The sequence below is a fragment of the Neodiprion pinetum genome, chromosome 1 (assembly GCF_021155775.2).
Source record: "Neodiprion pinetum isolate iyNeoPine1 chromosome 1, iyNeoPine1.2, whole genome shotgun sequence".
NCBI lineage: Eukaryota > Metazoa > Arthropoda > Insecta > Hymenoptera > Diprionidae > Neodiprion > Neodiprion pinetum.
In genome coordinates this window covers 30,030,298-30,050,523 of record NC_060232.1, presented here as the reverse complement: position 1 = coordinate 30,050,523, position 20,226 = coordinate 30,030,298, and the positions used below count along the sequence as shown (strand labels likewise).

Below are 20,226 nucleotides of genomic sequence, written 5' to 3'. Positions count from 1 at the left end.
CATGGCGAGACAGTGCAACAAAATATGCACGCGTCATCGGATGTCGGTTAATGTTTAATGGACTGCAGATTCATTAATCCGCGATGACAGTCATTCGTGCGCCTGGCTTACAACAGAGCACATAGTGTATGAAAATCGATCATCACCTCTTTCGCCGTATTTTCCGGCAGACATTAGTCGACTTTGTCTATCGATGCAAAATTTCCACAGGGGATTGCGTAATTGAGTTGGCGAGTGAAGTTTAGTACCATTACTCTTATTGACTTCGCTCTCTTGCTCCACTTCATACATGCACGCACTCCAGTCCCCGGTCAGCCTTACTCCGTTACGTAACTCCAGATGGGACGTACCTTTCCACTGGAAACACACATTACGTAAAAGTGGACAGTCATTTTTTTTTAACTATAATAATTATTCCTGAAACATAAATTATTTCTTCTCAGTATCTTCGTCGTTGGTGCAGGTATCAACTGAAATTTGTTTTCGATATCTCGATAGTCCCAGTTCTCGGTATCTCCACAGTGTGGCTGCTTGTTTGTGGTTTGTTTCGCAAAAGGTCCGACTGACGACGAAACTGAATACAGCAATGTTTATTGCTATCGAATTCTGCGAATAAAATCTGCGTGACGTAGATGCATATACCAACATATACTTCTCGAACCTGATCGCAGTAACGTTTGCTTGTTTCCGACCAAGCAGCTCAGCGCTAATTGACAGTTATGTGCATTAATTATCTTGACGTAAATATCGCGGCCAACCATCGGAGTAAGATATATAATCCTCTCGGTACGCAAAATTGATTGAAAAATCGAATGAAAGGAGCACCAAAACCGCCGAACATATAATATAACCCCCGCGAACATGAGGCTTGATCGAGAATCCGTCAGTCCTAAAAGTCCACCGATAAAACGCAGAAGGAAGATTAGAAAAAAGTCACCCTACGAAGCTTGCAAGCCCATATGGCGACTGGGGTCGCCTGCGTTTCACGAGGTCGACGTTGCGCCTGCTGTGGAGGGTTGCCGTCTTCGCCGGAGCCCTTCCGTCCTCCGAAAGTCCCTGATTTCAAGGACAAAGGTCCCTTTCTCCCAGAAATCGAGTCCTTGTCATCCCGCAGGAGAGCGGCGGAAGTTCACGGCTCGGAACATCAGCCGTGTGAAAACTCTTCGCGAACGTAATGCGATAATGGGGTGCAGGGCGAATGCAGAGGGTACAGCAAGAGGGAAATCAGTCGCTTCGTCAAGATCATTGAACGGAAGCTAAAGGCGTCTCTGCGGAAAAGAGCCGGGATGTCGGTTTGCGATGAGAATCCTGCGCCCCAATCCTATCAGGACCAAGGTGTCTGCGATTCTCGCAAGCCGGTCGTATTGCGGTACGAGAAGCGAGGAGGACCTCAGGTTCGGTTTCAAGATCGGTAATATCGGGAAATTCGAGGCGCTGAGCAAGCTGGGAAAGCTCGACGTCGCTGACCGCGTCATGACAAAGATGCAGATCTCGAAAGGTTTTCACAATTAGATAGAAAGGGTTTCGCTAGGATTTGCAGACAGTTTTTCGAACGGTAATTCGTATCAACGAGACGCCGATGCCTGCATTAATTCTGTCCAAACTTGTAGGTCAAGTCGGCTGTCTAGCACACTGAGAGAAATCTTTAGTTCCGGTTACCGCTTAGTCCTTAACTATTTTCATTTTTTACCACAATCGAAAAATATAGTTCTAGGTACGAAATGAAAATTAGTTTTCTATCTGTTACCGGAAAGTCTAGTATCCGTTAATATTCTTTCTCATCACGATCACTGATACTATATTTTCTTGTAACTATTGTGAAAATTTAATGGTTGTGCAACAATAAATTGACGTTAAAGCCTTGTTTGACTAAAAAAGTACAGTAAACCGAACGAACTGATTTTGCGTTGCAATTGCCAGAACAAGTATCGACAACAACGCAAAATAGTCACGTGTACCTTGTTTTTCGTAATTCCAACAATATTCAAACAGTTTTTCTTAACGACACATATTTTACTGAATATTTCTAGTTACTATAACAAATGAAATTTTTCTTAGTGTAGGTGGCGATGTGTCACACTTCGTAATTCAACTGCCGTCCACGGGTTGTCCGTCGGAAATCAGACTCAGAGTCTCGAAGAGTTTCGATCTTCTTCAAAATCTTCAGGTAACGGAATCACCGCGGTGAATTGTCAATTCGGCCGTGCCGAACCAACTCAGAGCCGCCTATTTCAGTTACGAAATTTCACGCGATTGGGACGGCTTGCAAACGAAAATTCCCGAGTGCTGTCCGTTCTCCCGAGCGACGAAAGCTCGGAGATGATAACGCTGCTTCGTGATCTGGTGAAAAAGGTTCGCCCGGACGTCTCGGAAGACAGGCTGTGGGTGATTCAGCCCGACGGTGCCAAATGGTTCGTACCGTTTATTTCGCTTCTGATTTGTATCCCGCGTTCGAGCAGTTCTCCCTTTCTTTAAAATTCCTCCGCCGCGCTTCGGTCTCGCGGAATACAAACCAGAGGAAGAATTGTCTCTGCAGATCTCGCCCTAACGTATCGCCGAAAAAACATCGAGGCATCGAGAGCATGGCTATTGCCTGCTTAGGGAGAAAATCCCCGGCTTTATTCGGCGAGCGATTAGTTTTAACGCTCTTCGTTATTTACCGGTTTCGAATCTGACCGTCGCCATGCCTCGCAGCCCAAGGTCCCGGTGCTTGAATCTCGGATCTCGGCTCCTTTTTCAAAGTCCTCAAACTTACCAGGATCGCGGAGGAAATCGACGTTCTGATTGCTGCCCAGCCGAGGTCGCCCATGATGGATGAGCGATGGTTCGTTATGGTCTCGTACTCTTATCTTCGAGTGCAAGAGGCTGCCCTTGTTGCGGCACGAAACTTATTGCCAGTGCGTTATACTACCGGTCCAGCTCCAATTCCATTTCATCCCTGGTTCGTTTCACCCTTCGATCAATATTATATGGATTAGGGAGTATACGTGGCGTCGCGGGAGCGGAAGTCGAGTGTGCAAACTGCAGGAAGCCATCTTCCACATCGATAATTGATACGCTAACCAGCCTTCACGCGCCGCTGAATTATCTCCCGAGAGATCGGTGCGGCGTGATCCTAACCAGAGATCCGATACCCTGTTATCTGTTTTGCTGCGCGTAGTGTTCGGCCACTGTTTTTACTTCGCGTCTCCGGGGGGTTTTGCTGACCCAGCTGTGGTAAATCGGATAGTCGATATTTTCCCACTACGAATATATGTATGGTATCGAAAAAAGCGCCTGGCGAAATATCTAAATCTTCTCAAACTGCGTGTTGTTCTCGCGGTGTTAATGGGAAGTAAACTCAGTTACCATAATTACTTGGATCAGTGTAATTAATCTTTCAAACTCGAAGGACAACCGGTCTAGTCATTTTTTACGTGCTCGAATTATGAATGCGAAAGCAATGCCGGTTGTGTGCGAGGAACGACTGCAAAATAATGCTCCAACATTTTTTTTTTTTCGTGCAATAGGTAGAAGAGACTCAAAAGTCGTTTCCGCGTGGATATTTAATTCGTTTCAGTTCCATTGATTCGCGAATCTGACTTAACAGCAAAAACGTTATAATGACGACAGAATATATTCCAGTCGCTTAGATTAAGTCATTAGTCTGGGTGGAATATAATTGGTACTTTGATCGCTGCATTCAACTAATTCGTTCAACGGATTGATCGAGGTTTATGCAGTTGTGTAAAAAACATCGCGCGCCTTACGTAACTCGTACAAGATGTGTTATTAGTTTCTTGCTCTTTCATACACCTCATAGTCTAACACAAGGTGTGGAGAATCGTACCAGGCGACTATGTTGGAATTGGTTTTTATACCTTAGTCGTGTTTCGTTTTTTAGAATCTTGGATTTGCACGTCGCTACTTCCATCCATTTATCATTTCTCGTGCGCATTCGATTCTTTAACATGCGATGGTTGACAATGCAATAAATCTGTCAAATAGCTATAAAAATTTCTGTCATTTCCACGCTATCAACCATTTGACGTACTCATAACGTTAAACACGCTGCAGTTTTCATCATGAGAAATACCGTAAGAGTAAAATAAAATCATAGACGAGTAATCTGATGCGTTGAAGCGAAACTGTCGATCACCTTGGCTTTAGCGGCCTTACAGTTTCGCATTATCCATTTAGAAACGAGAAAACTTTTATCAGGCCCACCGCTCAGCTTTCAAAATTACCTTTTGAATAAATCGAACCCTGCGAATTTTTTACAAACGACGAAAGTTGAGCAGCCCCTTTCGTCTCGAATCTTCATACTTTTGCAAAGGTAAGCAGGATGGGCTATGAAATCGTACTTAAATAAGTCTAAGTTGATCTAATGTTCTTTTAATTACGCTTGATCCAGCTCTGCGAGGAGCTTGCTCGTCTCATTATAGCCTTCCCGAAATACGGTACGTGGTTGATAAAAATCAATTACGGTTTCGTTGGACTGCAGACCGTTTTTTTAAGTCTTTAAAAGAGTCCTTTACGTCGTACTTACGATCGTCGTAGCTAAGGTAAGGCCGGGGATTTTTTATTTTTTTTCTATCCACAATAAGCGAGCCAGCAAGACGATTTAACTAATTGATTATCTCTGCCCGTAGCACATCGCGTGAGAAATACCCGTGTAAACCTGGCGAAAGAGGAACTGGTCATCTTTCTGATGGAAATTTTGCCGGGCGAAATATCGTTCAACAAAGGTGCCTGCAAATGTTACACAGAATTCATTAGCGACTTTGAAAAATACGGTACGTACGTATCTCTCAATTATCATATTGCAACATCGACCAGATTCTCGGTAAAGAATGGCAGCCTGTTTACAAAATAAAAATTATTCAAGGCCGTGGCTTTGGGACCTCGAGTTTTAAACAGATCACCGAAACGGCGTGCATAAATTTCGGGCTCGGGCGTCTGCAGCGCGAAGGCGACTTGCCGGCCACAGTGCTTTGGGAAATTTGTCAAAAACCAGATTTTACCAGAGCCAGATTCCCTCTTTGCAGGAGGCATACAGCGGAGCCGAGGATCTGCGCTTCGGGCGACGTCTTCCAGACGAAGGGCGGATTGGTCGTTGATTTGTGCTTCTCTGGAGAATTTGTCCGGCAGTGAGGGAAGCGAGCTTCGGGAACGGCAACATGTCGGTTGCTTTAGTCCGGACGTGATTACCTTCGTGGATACGGACAGCGTGAGCTTTTTATACGTTTGTTAACGCGGCTGTTTTGCCGTCCCGACGTTGCAGATTCCCTTTGTGCCGCATGTCCCACGGCTATGCGGGCTTGTAAGGGAAGGAGCTTGCGGTTGAGCGCGCTTTTGATGCTTCGGAAACATCGCCGCGCTCAAGCGGAAATTATCAAGTCTAGATTAGCTACGTTTCGGTAGATATATACGTATAGAATCCCTGCTGATGGATTAAGCTCCGCGCGTAACGTACGTGCAGGTATAATAAGCACTTGCCGAGGCAAAAACGTCGCCGGGAATATTACATCATCCCAGACTGCCGCAAAGTACAGAATTGCCATTTGCAATTGGCAAGGTTTTACCTCTAAAGTCAGAGAAATCCTTCGCCACGTCTCATCCTCACATTTCTTAAATGAACTTGCGATTAGACACGGAGATTTTGGGTCGGCGACGTCGATCCTCGCTACACCGATCTCTTCGCTTTGCGAGTATTTGTCCAAGAAAGTTTTCACCGATCAAGGGGATCAAGTTTATAAATCGAATGTAAACGACCGCGATACGATTATCGTCTTAGATAAAACAAGGCTCGACGATATGTCCGATAAACGGGCAGCGCCGTGCCCTCGGGCTCGTTACTCTGTATCTTAAAAGGTTTCGGGCCATCGAGGAGTTCGGAAAAAACCTCAGAGTCATCCACGAGCACAACGATAAAATAAAGTCTAACATGCTGGTAAGCCGTTTTTTAAACAAGATTTAAAAGGCATCAATTTTACTTCTGTTATAATATGTTGAAACTCCGAGGAGCATCTTCAAAATTTTCTTCGAGGTTCCTTTCCTTTTCAACCACATCAGCGATTGGCGCGAACTCTGTGGTGGATGGGACTATCTGGGCGAAATGGAAAAAAACAATAAAGAACGAATGCGTCGAATGACGATGATTATCATGGCGGAGAAAATTCATCGGTACTTCGTATTTTATTGGTGTGCAACAAAACGAGGCAATTCAGTCGAGTCAACTGCGCGTTGTGCTGATGAATAATTAATGACGTTGCCTCAAATCCATTCACCTGATAATTTTCTATGTGATTTCAATTCGCTAAAAACCTGTAATTATAATACAGGAATTGATCGGAAATGTTAACGAACGTGTTTAATCGAGCACGGATGAGTATCCTATATCACAGCATTTATTTCTGATGGACAAAGTGAGGAACGAGAAACCAATTGAAAATAAAAAGATGAAAGTTTTCCGATAACCTGAAGCGTCGAGCAGCATTGACTTGCACTTGGCATAGGTTTGTATGTACCGTACGCACACTTTACATAAGCGCGGAATTTCAGTTTCCACGTTATAACCGGAAGTGCCCGCTGATGACAAAGTCCTGCCTTGATTGCTTTCAATTCACGTGTTCGCATTTAGATGGGCACGTCACGAGTATGCCCTGTGTATAGATCAGCTCACTAGCTGATGGAATATAACTGCATCAGATCCCAGGAATTTAATTCACTTTTAACCAAGCTTTCAGAGCGGATGAAGAGCAAAAAAAAAACAGCCCGAAGTAATACTTCCGGTACGATGCGTCCGGCTAGCAGTCGTTATCGGTTTGTGCGAAAAACTGTTTCCGTCCTCGACGATGAGAATATTTTCTACACGCCATTCTCCATAGTTCGTTGTCTGCAGCAAAATTTCATTTGCGCAACCTAATTTCTTTTTAATTCGCGCAAGCTCTCGTTTCCTTGGAATTTAAGATCCGAAATTTTTGCTCCAAGTGCGACAGCGAAAAAACTTTTCCTTCTGCGTGAGCGCTACGCCGCTTGTTCGCATAACAGCGTTGATTATCTAAGAATTATTCATGCGCAAACGAAATTAATTTTACCAGAGTGCTAACAATCCTTTGTTTTTTCATTCCGCGCCGTAATCACGGGGTTTAATAAACTCATTAAATCCGAAGATAAGTACGAAAATTATAGATAATAAAAATGGGGATGAAAGAAAGTTCGAAGAAGAGATGCTTCTAAGCTTCCTTTGATATAATTAGAACGTAATTAATTGAAATCACATCTAATTGCAACTCGGGTTCCTAATAACCTACGAAACTGATCAACACCGTACATCGAAGCCGAACAACTACAGACATGTTTGAAATTTCAATCGAACCGCGTAATATGACACACGTGCGATTTATGCCCCCAGATTATCGTTAACCTTAAGTACGCACCCCTTGATCATGTGAAACGATCCTCACGCAGCAGCGGTCTCGTGAAATAACGGGTTGCAGGTCCAGCCAGAAGCGGAACAGGTCACAGGATACGGCTTCCGTTTTCCAATAACCAATCAGAGAGCCATTCCCGCTACGTTACTGCACTATGTATGAATATATTACCCCTCGTTTCACCCTGCACGTCGGCGTCCAGTTGGCTCGTTCATAACCGCACGTTCCTCTCGATTCTGCATTCAAACACCGGTTTCTCAGGCGTCACGTAATTTCTGACTCTCGGTTTCGCGCGCACTTCCCAGTCATTATGCCACATTGTGACTACCGTCATTATCGCCATGTATCACCGTAGCCGTCACAACGCACTTTAGATGCCCCCTATCTAGATTTTTCCCACGCGTTTGTAATTATCACTCACAACGTGGCGGAATTATGGAGAAACGGAGTATTAGGAGTAGAAAGAAGAGAAAGAGAAAGTAAACCGGAGAAGTCAACGTGTAACGAAGAGTAAAAAAAAGATGGAGAACGGAAAAGATGCCAAGGTATTTGCAGGAGAAAAGTAAGGGAAGGAAAACAAAGATTGGAAACTAATGGAGAGCAAGTAGATTCTGGATCAAAGAGGGGAAAAAGATACGCAGATTATGCGAGACGGAAAAAGAGACGGTAATCCACGTGATGAGGGAATGTGACTACTCAGGAGCAGACAAAGGGATTGAAGACTTGATGAGCGACGAAGGACAAGAAATAGAATGAATGAAAAGCGTGAGAACGAAGCGTGAAGGAAAAGTATAGAGTGAGAGAAGGAAGAAGAAAACGTACTGTATACATATAACGAATATTATTGAAGATGTTTTATGTAAGAGTAAATTGAAAAGATGCGGTAGACGCACCATGTATCCCGAAAGGAGATCATTTTCTCTAATAAAAACATAAAAATAAAAAAATGGAGGAGAAATTATCACTCATCGATTAAAACAGTCACTGTGCAAGGTTATTCTCTCTAAAACACTACCAAGCAAGTCATTCACCTTTTCCTAATTACACATATCCGATCAGACAAATCAAGAACGGTCGAACCGCTTTCAATTCCATTATTTCAATATCCTCTTCCTCGGGAACATCACGAGTCGCGAATTATTCGAGAAACGTAACGTTCTTTTAACACTTGTTTCTTTTCCCGAATATCTATAAAGGTGAAGACCGCGGACGTGTTATTGTCGTGCGTGACGTGCGGCTGCGGAGAACCGTCTGTAATGAAGTGTCTCTTTGGGAATAGCTTCGTTCAGTTCCTCTGTACACGGGCATGATATCCGATCGCAGATATAGATGATTCTGTTCGATTTCGTCCCTTACATGCTCGACGAAATTTGGTTTCGATAAACCGACTTCAGCTTTCCTTAAGTCACGAGTCGGTGCTTTAACACTTCGAAACGCGGACTGATCGCGCAACATACCGATATCTTTGACCAAATTTTAATATAACAATAATCGCGATAATCAGAGAGCTGAGGCGGACTGATATTCAGTACCCTTGTAATAATCTATCTGTCTATCTAATGTAATAAAATATCTCTGTTAGAAACAGTAATGCGATGTTTTGAATGCTGATATATATTACAGTGAGCTTTGTCGTGGCAATTTCCAGATTAGAAATGGTCTGACAACAGAGTTAGTTCCCTACGAAAGTCAAACGCGTTTTACCCTGCTTTGTAGAATTAGCCGATTGCGAATTGATAAGCAAAATGTAAGTTCGGAATAATCAACCTCGACGCTAACTACCATAATTAACCTGGCAAAGCTCGCCGCAACTGTGTTTTGTCGACTAGTCTGGCATGTGATATTAATTTACTCGATTTTGCCAGTTCACGATTCGAGCTATGCGTAGGTATAGAAAAAAGAAGCTGATGTATTATTACACAACAGGTAATCACTATCTGATTCCCGACTCAGCGATGACTTTGACATTCGGAATGAAAGATACTGTACGGAGAAAACGAGAGAGGTCAACGAAAAATTCAATGACTCATGTGGATCCATGTTGTAAATATACAGTGCAAGTATACAACAATTATCGCGAATACGGCCTGGGAACATCCGGCGTCCGGTTTCTATTCTTGAAAGAATTCTGCGACTATTTTTCGCCAGGCTTGTATCACCGTCAATCACGTGAATATATACACTCACACACACAGACACCATCGATTTTCGTACGATACGCGCACCATCCCGCTTCTTAGGGTTGTGCAGAGAACGAGGGCGAGTTCGAGTACCCAAATCCTGACACCAATGGCCAACAGGCGTACCACTTTCCGAAACTACTCCCTATATTCCGATTTTTTTAGTGGTCCCAAAAGACCGACGCAAGGTTTTAGCGAAATAAATCCGCCGCATCCTTTTTACACCCCTCAATTTTCAGCCGAGAGTTCCCGCGGCGTTGGCCTCATTTCCGTATGCATTTATTCAAGTTTTTTAGTAAAAAAATTCATTCTTATCCCCAACGGTACAGATCCTCTCAATTTCTAACCCCTCCGTAATGCGAGCCGCATTCTAGAGTTCAATGATACTTTCGAGTCACCGGTAACTCCGATGTTTCAAATATAAAAAGTTTCGCAGGCAAATCCAGCCAGGCATGCTCGTAGATATCTTTGGAACCGGTTTACGTTGCATAATAACGTTTAAGTATTCCTAAACTCCGTTAGTTACGCAAGAGTATCTCGGGAGAAACCCAATCGCAAGCCAAAAAAACGTTCAAATCGCAAATACGACACTTGAGATGAGATTCTTGACATTCAACGTTCAACTCGACGCTTTCCGAGTGTCGGGAAAATATAAGGAGGACCGGAGGATGCAGGCCGTCTTGCATTTGTCGAATGTCGCGAAACCGGCACCTGGAGAACGGCGTCCTCGTTCGAAATAATCAGCTCGGTGCCAGTTCGCTGAAACGAGAAAACACGTAGTCCGGTTGCCCTCTCAATTCCCGCCCCTCTGCCTATCTCTCCCGACACGCGACACGAATCGAAACTTTCCGCCGACGAGCTCGAAATACAGAGGCCAGGGCTACATTATTTGTCCGAAACTCGAGATGCAAATTCTCGGGACAATTCCCGCTCTATCCTTAAATTTTCCATTCAATTTTCGATCCGCGAACCTGCAGGTCCAGCAGTCCAAAATCGACGCTTCGTTTTACCATTTCCACTTTCCTTCCTCGCTGTTATATCTTAGAGTATAATATAAGGGGTACCTATACAGCTGCATTGGGAAAACGTTGAGCGTATTCTTCGACGTGAATAACCATTCAACATGTAACGTCTACCGTAGCTGAGATAAGCCTTGTACGAGGCTTCTACGGCTTGAGTGAGTAAAAAGATAAATAAAGCGTTGGACGTTTGATGCGAGCCAGCGGGTGTGAATGAAAGCTTCTCGGATCGGTCAGACCAATCAACTTCTGCAGGACGACGACGCGACGGACCGATCCGAGACCTGATTGAACGTCAAACGTCTAATGCCGAAAGCTCGTTGAATGTTTACTGCCAATGACGGGATCGGAGATATGATTAATGGTAGATCTGAGTGCCGGTGAACCCCCGACGATTGGCTCCAATGATATCTTTCACGGTGAAACGGTTCGGCCGAATATCGAAGAGTGTCTACGATTATCCTGATTGCACGTCCCACTCACTCTCCGCTTGCGTATCGCAAACAAAAGGATATCGGCGGCCGGCTGCTTTTTACGCATCTGTCTAAAAAGATGGATCGCGTGTCGGTCGGCAGAATTTTTTCAACCCTCGAAGTTTGACTCGTCCTTTCTGAATCCCTGAACAAATGCGGAGGTAAAATTACTGTCCCAGAAGCCAAAATGTTGTCCGACGAAGAAGCCTCTCCACAATCACGGCGGAATTAAAATGAAACTTTCGGATCAGGATATCACAATCTTTCGGCCTTGATCACCCTGGCTAACCCTCCAAACCGCACGCTTTGGGCGTCGAAACCAATAAAATGACGATTTTAACGGTGAGTATTCAAGCTTTTCGCGTTCGACTATCGGGGAATTTATTTGACGATGATAGGCCCGAAGTTGGCACCGTCCAGCCCCCTGATCGTGGGGAAATGTATGTTTTGCGATTGAAATCGGCTGAAATTAAAGGATTGCAGCTAACACAATCACACGCTCGTATCTAATCGCTTTACAGATAATTGCACGGCTATCCGAGTGTCGCACGAACATGTAATAAATACTGTATACATTGAAACAAATTGAAATATCGGCGCTACGTTGAAAATAAAATTAGGGTCGTTCGTGTCCCGTTATTCGATGTGAGCAATTCGGTTCACATGTCGCATCCCTAAAACAGAACCGTAACATCTGGAAAAAAGTATTCTTACGAATTTCTGGTCAAATTAAAGTAACGAGTTTTTACAGCAGTTTTGAAGAGGGGGGATTTTTTTAGGTGCTGCAGTCTGATTTTGGGCGTACGATATTATTTCACGTTTCAGATTGCCGTCGGTGTTTTGGAACTCACCGCATTGTTCATACTGACTGGATTCCTCGTGATGTTGTCAGTCTTGTCGCACATCGCCGAGTGGATATTCGTGATTGTCACACCGATGACAAATTATTTTTTACATCAAGTGAACGACCTGATACTTGTGAGTAATAAATAAAAAAAAAAAATCGGTGTCCTCGTCGTCGCGAATAATTTTTGACTGCCGTAATTTTCATATTCTCATCCGTTCCGATTGCCAGATTGTTTTATCGTCACCGTATCAACGAGCTCGCATCGAGTCCTGCTCGCTAATTGTTACGTCGTTTTTAGCTGTTTTCTGTTTCTCCGAACCTGCTTGTTTGTGCCTAATTTTACGATTAAATTCGGATCTGTGTTTGAGTTTGGTATACGAGGGAATTTCACCGTTTGAAAACCAATAATTAATTATTTCGGCACATATTGTCGTTCTTCAAACTGGATAAATATTTGCGTCTGATTTTACGATTAAATTTAGAACTTTGTTTGAGTTCGGTATGGAGGCGTATATAAAATGCGTCAAACGTAAATTCATTATTTATTTTACCGTAAACGGATGAAGGGGAGAAGAAATACTGTATAATTAACCGACTATTGCGAGATAATAAATTGCACCATTCGAAAAATGAGTTAAAAAAAAAAAAATGCAGAGAAAAGAGCAGCCGGAGCTATAGGTATAAACAGACCTTGCCAACGAGGCTTAAAAATTCATAAACAAACACGACAGACTGCGTTAGTTGTGTTCTGACACTGAACAATGCAGATCATGTGCGTTCAGAACGAGATGATTCTATTTTCCTCGATTCTTCGCCTGTGAGCCTTGAAATATGGGTATCTAGACCGTATCTGTCACGCCTACATTGATTTGAAATTACAATTCCAGCGAGCTGATTTTTAATTTAACTCAACCTCGTCGAGATGTCGATTGAACAAGTTTCACGCGTCAAGTATTTGTAAGGATATTCTTTCCGCGTTGTTTCTACGGCGCTTGGCCTGAAACTTATTTTCGCTTCAAAATTACGTAGGTACCTTGCGGTATACGTGATTCAAGCCAACGCAGATAAACCGTCGCGTCCTCGCCGCAGAGATCTGCTGTCCGATTAACAAACAATGAGGCTCATTTCCATAATTACACCGGCACCATGTACTCAGCGTATCTACGTACACTGTAATTGTGATGCAAACCGAGTTCAGATGGCCAGACGAGGTGCACGCGAACTATGCGACATTCTTCGCGTTAGAATGTCTTTCCTTTATATTGTATACTATATCACACACACCTTCGTGCAAACAATATTCGTCGTTGCGTGGGTAATCGGAAATTCGGCAGGATTTGTAAAGGGTTCGGTCGGAGGCGCGGACTATGTGTCGAAAGTTGTAGCCGAAGAGAAAAGTGTACGTGACGCATTTCACAACAAACCGACCTAAGTATGACCCTAATCATCGGCGGTTGTTTTTTTTATTTTTAATCATGGCGTAGAGTGTACAGAAAAAAAAACATTTTTCACTGGGTTTTAAATTTGTTGGAATAGAGTTTAATTTTTACTGCTCCCAAAATTGGAAACATAATTTGTGCGAGAAAAAAAGTGAGACGGAACGAACAAAACGTAAATTCGTATTCTTGGAATTTATATTCAATCCGATTTTTCTCATTTTTTAATTACTTGCTCCGCCTGTAGATTCTGAACCAAAAGCCTGCCCACTTTCATCATGTTTTCAAAATATTCCTTTTTCAACAGAAGATTCGTGAAAGATATTAAAAACCAATCGATTAGGGTTACTCGTTCAAAATTGGATTTTTGTGTTTTTATAAGCAGTAAAAATCAAGCCCGTGGTGTATAATATATACGTATTTACGTATAATGCGACCTTGAAACCGAAAATCTTGATTATTCATAACTTCGTTGCAAATAAAACGATACAGAGAGTAAATAACTGGGTGTTACGGATGTCGCGAAAATTATACGTGGTCCAGAGTCACCGAAACCTCGACTTTTCAAGGACAGTTTCCAACCCCGGTCCGGTGTCTGGTTGTAGGGATGAAATTCGGGGCGGGACAGGAAAGTCGAGGGATTCGGTTTGGCGCTGGGCTTACCGTCAAAGACACGTTGTGAACAAGGCATGGCCGACGAGCCCTCTGCCAGTTAATCTTGTACTCGTGGTTGCTCTCAGATCCTGATCATCTTAACGGCCCGGCTAAGTTCCCGTGTGACGGTCGAAATGTTTCACTGCCAAGAGGCTGATTCCTCGAATAGCCAACGCCCGAACCTCGACGACATCGACGAGCTTCTTTCTCCCCCTGATGAATTAGATCTTGAAGAATACCTGGAGAATAATGGACCGAGTAGCGGATCGAGCTGTTCCTGAAGCATCGCACGAGTATAAATAACTTGGCCATTACGCAAATCGTCGAATTACAAGTCATACGGCGGTTATGGATGGGATATATTTTTCCTGTTACGAATCTACTGGCTTTCAGCTTTGAAAACAATCGCATGACAATTTTTTGCCTATGATCATATCACATGTGCTTTTAAACGAAACTACAATATCATTGTACACCGTCGCACAATAATCGACGACGTCATTTTTTGACGAAAGTAAAAAACGATTTTATTTCCGAATACGGCTCAGGACTATTTATTTCTTTCTCAAGTCGTATCAACGAATTAGTAAAGAATCTGTATTCGAGTAATTCGCGGTATGTTTCGTACGTTTTTTCACTTTACCAATGAAATCGAGGCCGGGTAAAAGTATATTCGGCCACGAGGCCACGAGATATTAATTACGTATCGTATGGTATTATACGCATGTCAGAATCCCGGGTTTCCGCATCTTTTTCAATTCTCTAGCTATCGTCTAACTTGGGTATCGACTCTTAAAATTTTCCTCATCTTCTCGCCTTTGTTCTCCTACATACAATATGTACATATAATAGAGACTTGATGAAAAAATGTGGAGTAAAAAATAACAGCTATTGCCGAGTAGAACACACTTTATTTTGACATAAATTATAATAATTTAAGTTTGCTCTACACGACAATAGTTGTTATTTTTTACTTCACATTTTTTTTCATATTTCAGTTTTTTGAGTCTATATTATACGTACATATTTTTCAATTTTGAACTTACATCGTCTCGATTGAAATATTTGGTATGATGCAGCCTGACCCTATTAGCTCTGATTACATACCTACCTGCTTATCTGAGACAACAGAAAACTTTGAGGGAGAACAAAATTGAAGAAAATTATTTCCACGGTAAGTTTATTCTGGCTTTCACCTGTATAAACGGCGTTGATTAATTTTTGCAGATGAAATCTTATTTTCTTTCGCAAATCAAAAATGGAAATAAACGGCATCGTTCCGATTATCAAGGCTCTGCTGTATACGTAATGAATAACCACGGGCAATTTTGTGAATATCGTATTAGAATTATTTGATATTTGATTTATAATATTGTCGTTTCCCTTTGACGATCGAGCGGTGACGTCAACGTGATTTTTTTTCTTTTCTTACCGTATTTACCGTTTTCCACTTTACGCATCCGAGTGCATAGCAATATACCTACGATATTGATGAGTTTTGTGAACTGGAAGTGAATGCATAAAAAATGGGGACGCTTATTGAAGTTCATAAAACCAAACAGATTGCGGCGCGGCAAAAGAAATAGCAGGAAAAATGAATTGAAACCGGACACTCTTCAATTGTCCACGAGATTTCGTTTGAATCGTTATTTTTCATCATAAATCCAAATTTTCAGTTCGATAAATTTTCACCGCTCGCGAAACATGAACGTAAGTAGGTAGACTTTTACTTTGGAGGAGCTCCGTAACGCAGAGATTTCGATAACGCTTTTAATCCATCGGCTCTTGTTAGTACTAAAAGTAATTATACCGTGTCTCTCAGTCTCGCCGAATAACCTCAAAAATGGCACTACATCGATACACGGACTAAGTGGAAATGCAAAGTGCTCACATCTTAATTGTACGAAGCAATTAGCAGCCGATGGCAAAGGTTGATCCAAGATAATTAATTGTACACAAAGCCGCGTCAGGATATTTCGTTCGAGCGAAGTTTCAACTTCGCCCGAAAGGCTGTGAAATCGAGATTACGGGTCACGATTAGAGCTCGAATCTCAAATTTTAGCACTCCTGAAATATAATTCTCCTTCAGAGTACAAAGTCCCGATTGTTTGATTGCTTTTCACGCTTTATGTATGCATATACATTGAGAGAGAAATCCCTCCCAAGATATGCGATACGTGACCCATTCGAAATGGAATTTGAATAATTGAATCAATATTCCGGAGCTCGTAAAATTGCTTCGTTATAATTTGACCGATCAATTGCGAGTTCGACCTCCATTTCGTCACAAACATACGTTGACAATAAAATTTTCACGAGACGTTCCGCGTCGATATTTGAAAATTAGTTTTGTTTCGCCACTTCGGTTTCCCCTCTTGTCAGGCGTTTCAGCGTCTTGATTCAGTAATTTTCACCTCGCGTAAGTTTTGGAACAAACGGATATCGGTAAAAATTATCTCTTATACTCACATTACGTCGTCTTTGACGTACGTTCGTTTCTTTCCGGCAACAATGCTTCCATTTCTCCGCGTGACACGAATCGTCAGTTCCGCTTGTCCTCGCCGAACCGCGAAGCGACAAAGTTTACCGAAAATCTGGCAACGAAATGGCTGGGAGCAAAATGAGTTCCCGTAACGAGAAACTCGCGTTGAATTACGGAAGAGCACGAGGGTTGCTAGAAAATAACTTTTTCCCAGGATGACCGCGTTCTTCCGTTAGCACAGCTGTCCGCAATCCGGCCGCAACTGCGTACTTGGCGTACTGCCTCTATTCCATACGACCACTTCCGGTTGAACGAAAAATAAAACATGACGAATTTGCAAGCGATCCGGGGTATCTACGTCTATGCGCTTTCCATCGCGAGTGTAAAAATTGTGAAAATAGGGGGTGATCGTATAAAAAAAATGGAACGAAGGACAAACTGTTGAACGGGAAAGATTAAACTCGAGGATAATCACCGCGGGGTGGCTCAACTGCGATCCGGAGCTCCGCGTGCTAATTAGATAATGACTAATCGATGCTTTCCTTACTACCGGATAGACTGAAGCCCTGCTGGCAGATTTGTGCACCAAGGCACCCTTCCTCCGATCGGTTCTCAGGCCGGAATACACGTCGTATTTGAACACAGCCGGCACCGTCATCCTGGGATGGATCGTCGTCGCCTGGGTATCCCACGTACAGAGAATTTGCCCTTTGCAATGCTAATTACTCACTAATTATCCAGCAGCGCTATTCGCCAAATGATCACAGGTGTAACGCGCCTGATCGCAGCGTGTTGTATTACAATAACGGATGTCGGAAAGGCAGGTACACGCAAATATCCCGTTCAAGTTTATCGAATGAATATTCGATTTCCGACTTACGACTGTTTTCATTTGACGAACACGTTATGCATAGAGGGAGTGGCCGGAAAGGGTGACGTGCAAATATCCTCGGGAGTCGAAGCTCGGAAGCTGCGAGATCCGCGCGATCCTCAGCGTGCTTTAGAAAATTGCAAATGTAGATACACCGCGTGCTGTGATAAATCGTTGTTACTCCGGAGAACGAGGTCAGCGCTGTAAATGCGCGATCAAACCAGATATCTGATCTCCTCGTAGTTCCGCGATGCGGATCGCTTCTCTGAGTTACGGCGGAAGGTGGTAGGTATTATTTGAGGAAAAATAACGCGCGCCTGTCGTCGATCGACGCAATGATTGTGCTCGTGAAGCCGCCGCCCTTCTCGGCGAACAAGCCTTTGTCGAGTGACAACGCCGCGACGATTCACCCCGTAAATCGGTGCGAGAGGTGAGACTTTTTTAGACTTTGCATTACCGAACACAATCACTCGCTGACGAAGCAAGCCTGGACCCTCAGGTTGACCCAGGTTTTTCTTATTTCGATATTTCCTAATTTTTTCCCCCTTCTTCTTCTCCTTCTTCTTCTTCTTATTCCTTTCATTTTTCTTCTTCTTCTTCTCGCTTCTATTATTTCGCACTTTTATCGCTTCAACTTGAGTTGTTACAGGATCTTGAGACCCGCAGGCTGCACGAATCGAGGGGAAATTTCCGAGAAAAATTTATAGCCCACCCTCTATTCCCTCTCACATCGCGTTGTACCACTTTGATAAGCTTTAAAAATAAAAGAATCCTGTCGTCGGATACCTGCTAAAGATATGACCGATATACATTTTCCTCCCCGACTTTCTCCCACCATTTTCTGCCGCAGTTGTTTTCATTTTATTACCGCTCTTCTATATCGCTTATCGCTCTGTAAGTTATACGGTCTCACGTTACAGTAGTAGAATCGACATTTTCACTCTGTGAAAATTGTCCAGTGATTCAACGTCCCGAGTATTTTTAATTTTACTTTTGCTCTTCTTTGTTATCTCAGGTAATCTGGGCGCTAATCGCACCGCTGACAATCAGCGCCTTGGCTGTGGCGATTGTCTGTCCGACGACGATGAAATGGTTGCTGCGACAGGTGGCTCCTAGTCGAGAAGATGCCGTTTTAAAGTTCGTGGAAAGCGTGCAGGCTGCTTTGCCGAATTTTTGACTTTTAAAACACCGTCGATAACCGAAGCGTGCGTCAGATACGGTCTGGCAATATACAGGAAGGAAATCACGCGTAAAACGAAATGAAAACAAGAGATATGTGAGTACGCATATAAATAATATACACGGTGTACATACCTGTGCCTATCTGTAAGATGTGCGAAAAGTGGAAAGACTTTATGGTGGCGGTTACGTGAGTGGTGATAATAAATCAGGAAATCTCCGTGAAAGTTTTCGTCCTCGTCCCAAGAACGCCGAGTTTCTCTTCGGTTTTCTTTTTCGCTTCTTACTTTTCCCATCGATTCGCCGTGTCGTAATCCCTCGAGAATCTCCGAGGAAGCCCTCACGCGGGATTTTTTAAATTCTTGTCAAATAATATTCATCGAAATTGATCGCTTCTCTTTATATTATTTTATTACCTACCACCGATCATCTTTTTCCGTTATCCACGAAGAGAAACGACGCGTGTTCCATCCAAGAGTCTGCAGTTTGCGTTTTTATACAGTCGAATTTTAACGCCCTCCGCTCTTCATCGTCGAATAACCTCCAGCACGTAGTGAGTTTCGAAGGTGCAGTTCTCAGCGATCGAGTCTCCCAACCATCCGTCCCCGTAATCTCGAATCGTCGAAATATCGGGGTTAATCCCGTCCATAGATCCCCGTTACATTTTTTCCCATTGCTAACGATGCGCCGAGATTTGTCACGACGTTCGTCGTCTGGCCGTCGCTTTGGATAAAGATTTCCCCTACAGCCGTGGCATTGTGTCTGTTACAGGGAAAAAAAGAAGCACGCGTCTGGCACGGAGTCCTAATTAAATTTCTCACCCATAGTCGGTCCTGCTTCTACCGTTTGAATTTGCATCCGGACTCTGATTCCTCCAGAGGCTCGCTTTGCCCGGGGACCAAAGTAGACCTGGGCTTGTGAAATAATCTAGTTAACAAACGAATGAATAAAGGATGATCACACTTAGCGGAGAAAGAATGGAGCGAAAGAAAATTCGTAGTTGGTATATACAGTATATACGGATATATATGAAGGAATGCCTAGGAAGATCGGACCGTGGAGAATTCAGTTATACCTGAGATTCCATCCAGTCTTGCTGCAACTTCTATATCGGTAGGACAGAATCGCTATCCGCGCTGTAACATTGCACACTCGAGAATTGCAGCGCAAGTGCTATCTCGGCAATTTTTCTCTTTTTTTACTCAGCTTGCCCAGCACTTTTCAGCCTCGGAGTTGAGCTGTATGTCTATCTACTTTTCACGAATAATAATCACACGGCACGTCGCGCAGGATTTTTGAAAGAAGGAAAAAAAAACGGTAATAAAAATAAAAAAACCGATCAAGAAATACGGTTGTACGTACGTTATACCCATTACCTGTTAAATTTCCCTGACAATGTCAAGCTAGGACAAAGCTCACCGCCAGATCTTTACCACACGGTACCAACTGCAGCTTCAAGTCTCCTCTGAGCGTAAGCACCAATCAATACCTAATTACGGGGTTCAAGGTGAGCCAAGTTTCAAACGGCCATGTAACGTTCCTTAACGCACGTCGTAATTTCGGTTCGCCTTCGATTCTCACGATGCAGGAATATCGAACAGAGTTACGAGAAATCGACTGTGCATACGAGTATACCGCCTGCCTTCCGAGGAATAGCGACCAGCTGCTTG

General features: G+C 43.3%; 1 protein-coding gene across 6 annotated transcripts; it reads left to right on the top strand.

Annotated features, from left to right (window-relative positions):
• The first annotated feature begins 84 nt into the window (after nt 1-84).
• LOC124210835 (uncharacterized) lies at nt 85-18,762 on the top strand. Of its 6 annotated transcripts, XM_069133056.1 has the most exons (7): nt 85-4,315; nt 4,394-4,544; nt 4,632-4,775; nt 5,028-5,209; nt 11,913-12,065; nt 14,111-14,317; nt 18,393-18,762. In XM_069133056.1, the coding sequence occupies exons 3-6, from the start codon at nt 4,691-4,693 to the stop codon at nt 14,303-14,305; spliced, it is 615 nt and encodes a 204-aa protein (XP_068989157.1). In that variant the 5' UTR covers nt 85-4,315; nt 4,394-4,544; nt 4,632-4,690; the 3' UTR covers nt 14,306-14,317; nt 18,393-18,762. The 6 variants fall into 6 exon arrangements, 5 of the variants coding, with proteins under 5 accessions (XP_068989157.1, XP_068989158.1, XP_068989156.1 ...); XM_069133057.1 differs by lacking the exon at nt 18,393-18,762 and having other exon boundaries at nt 86-4,315; nt 14,083-14,562; XM_069133053.1 differs by lacking the exon at nt 18,393-18,762 and having other exon boundaries at nt 91-4,315; nt 14,111-14,562.
• The last annotated feature ends 1,464 nt before the right edge of the window (nt 18,763-20,226 follow it).

Bases quoted from the DNA above. Each gene is read 5' to 3' on its own strand.
- LOC124210835 (XM_069133056.1), top strand. From the start codon at position 4,691: ATGGAAATTTTGCCGGGCGAAATATCGTTCAACAAAGGTGCCTGCAAA. The intron at 4,776-5,027 runs GTACGTACGTAT...CCCTCTTTGCAG, and splicing joins TAGCGACTTTGAAAAATACG to GAGGCATACAGCGGAGCCGA. The intron at 5,210-11,912 runs GTGAGCTTTTTA...TTCACGTTTCAG, and splicing joins CCTTCGTGGATACGGACAGC to ATTGCCGTCGGTGTTTTGGA.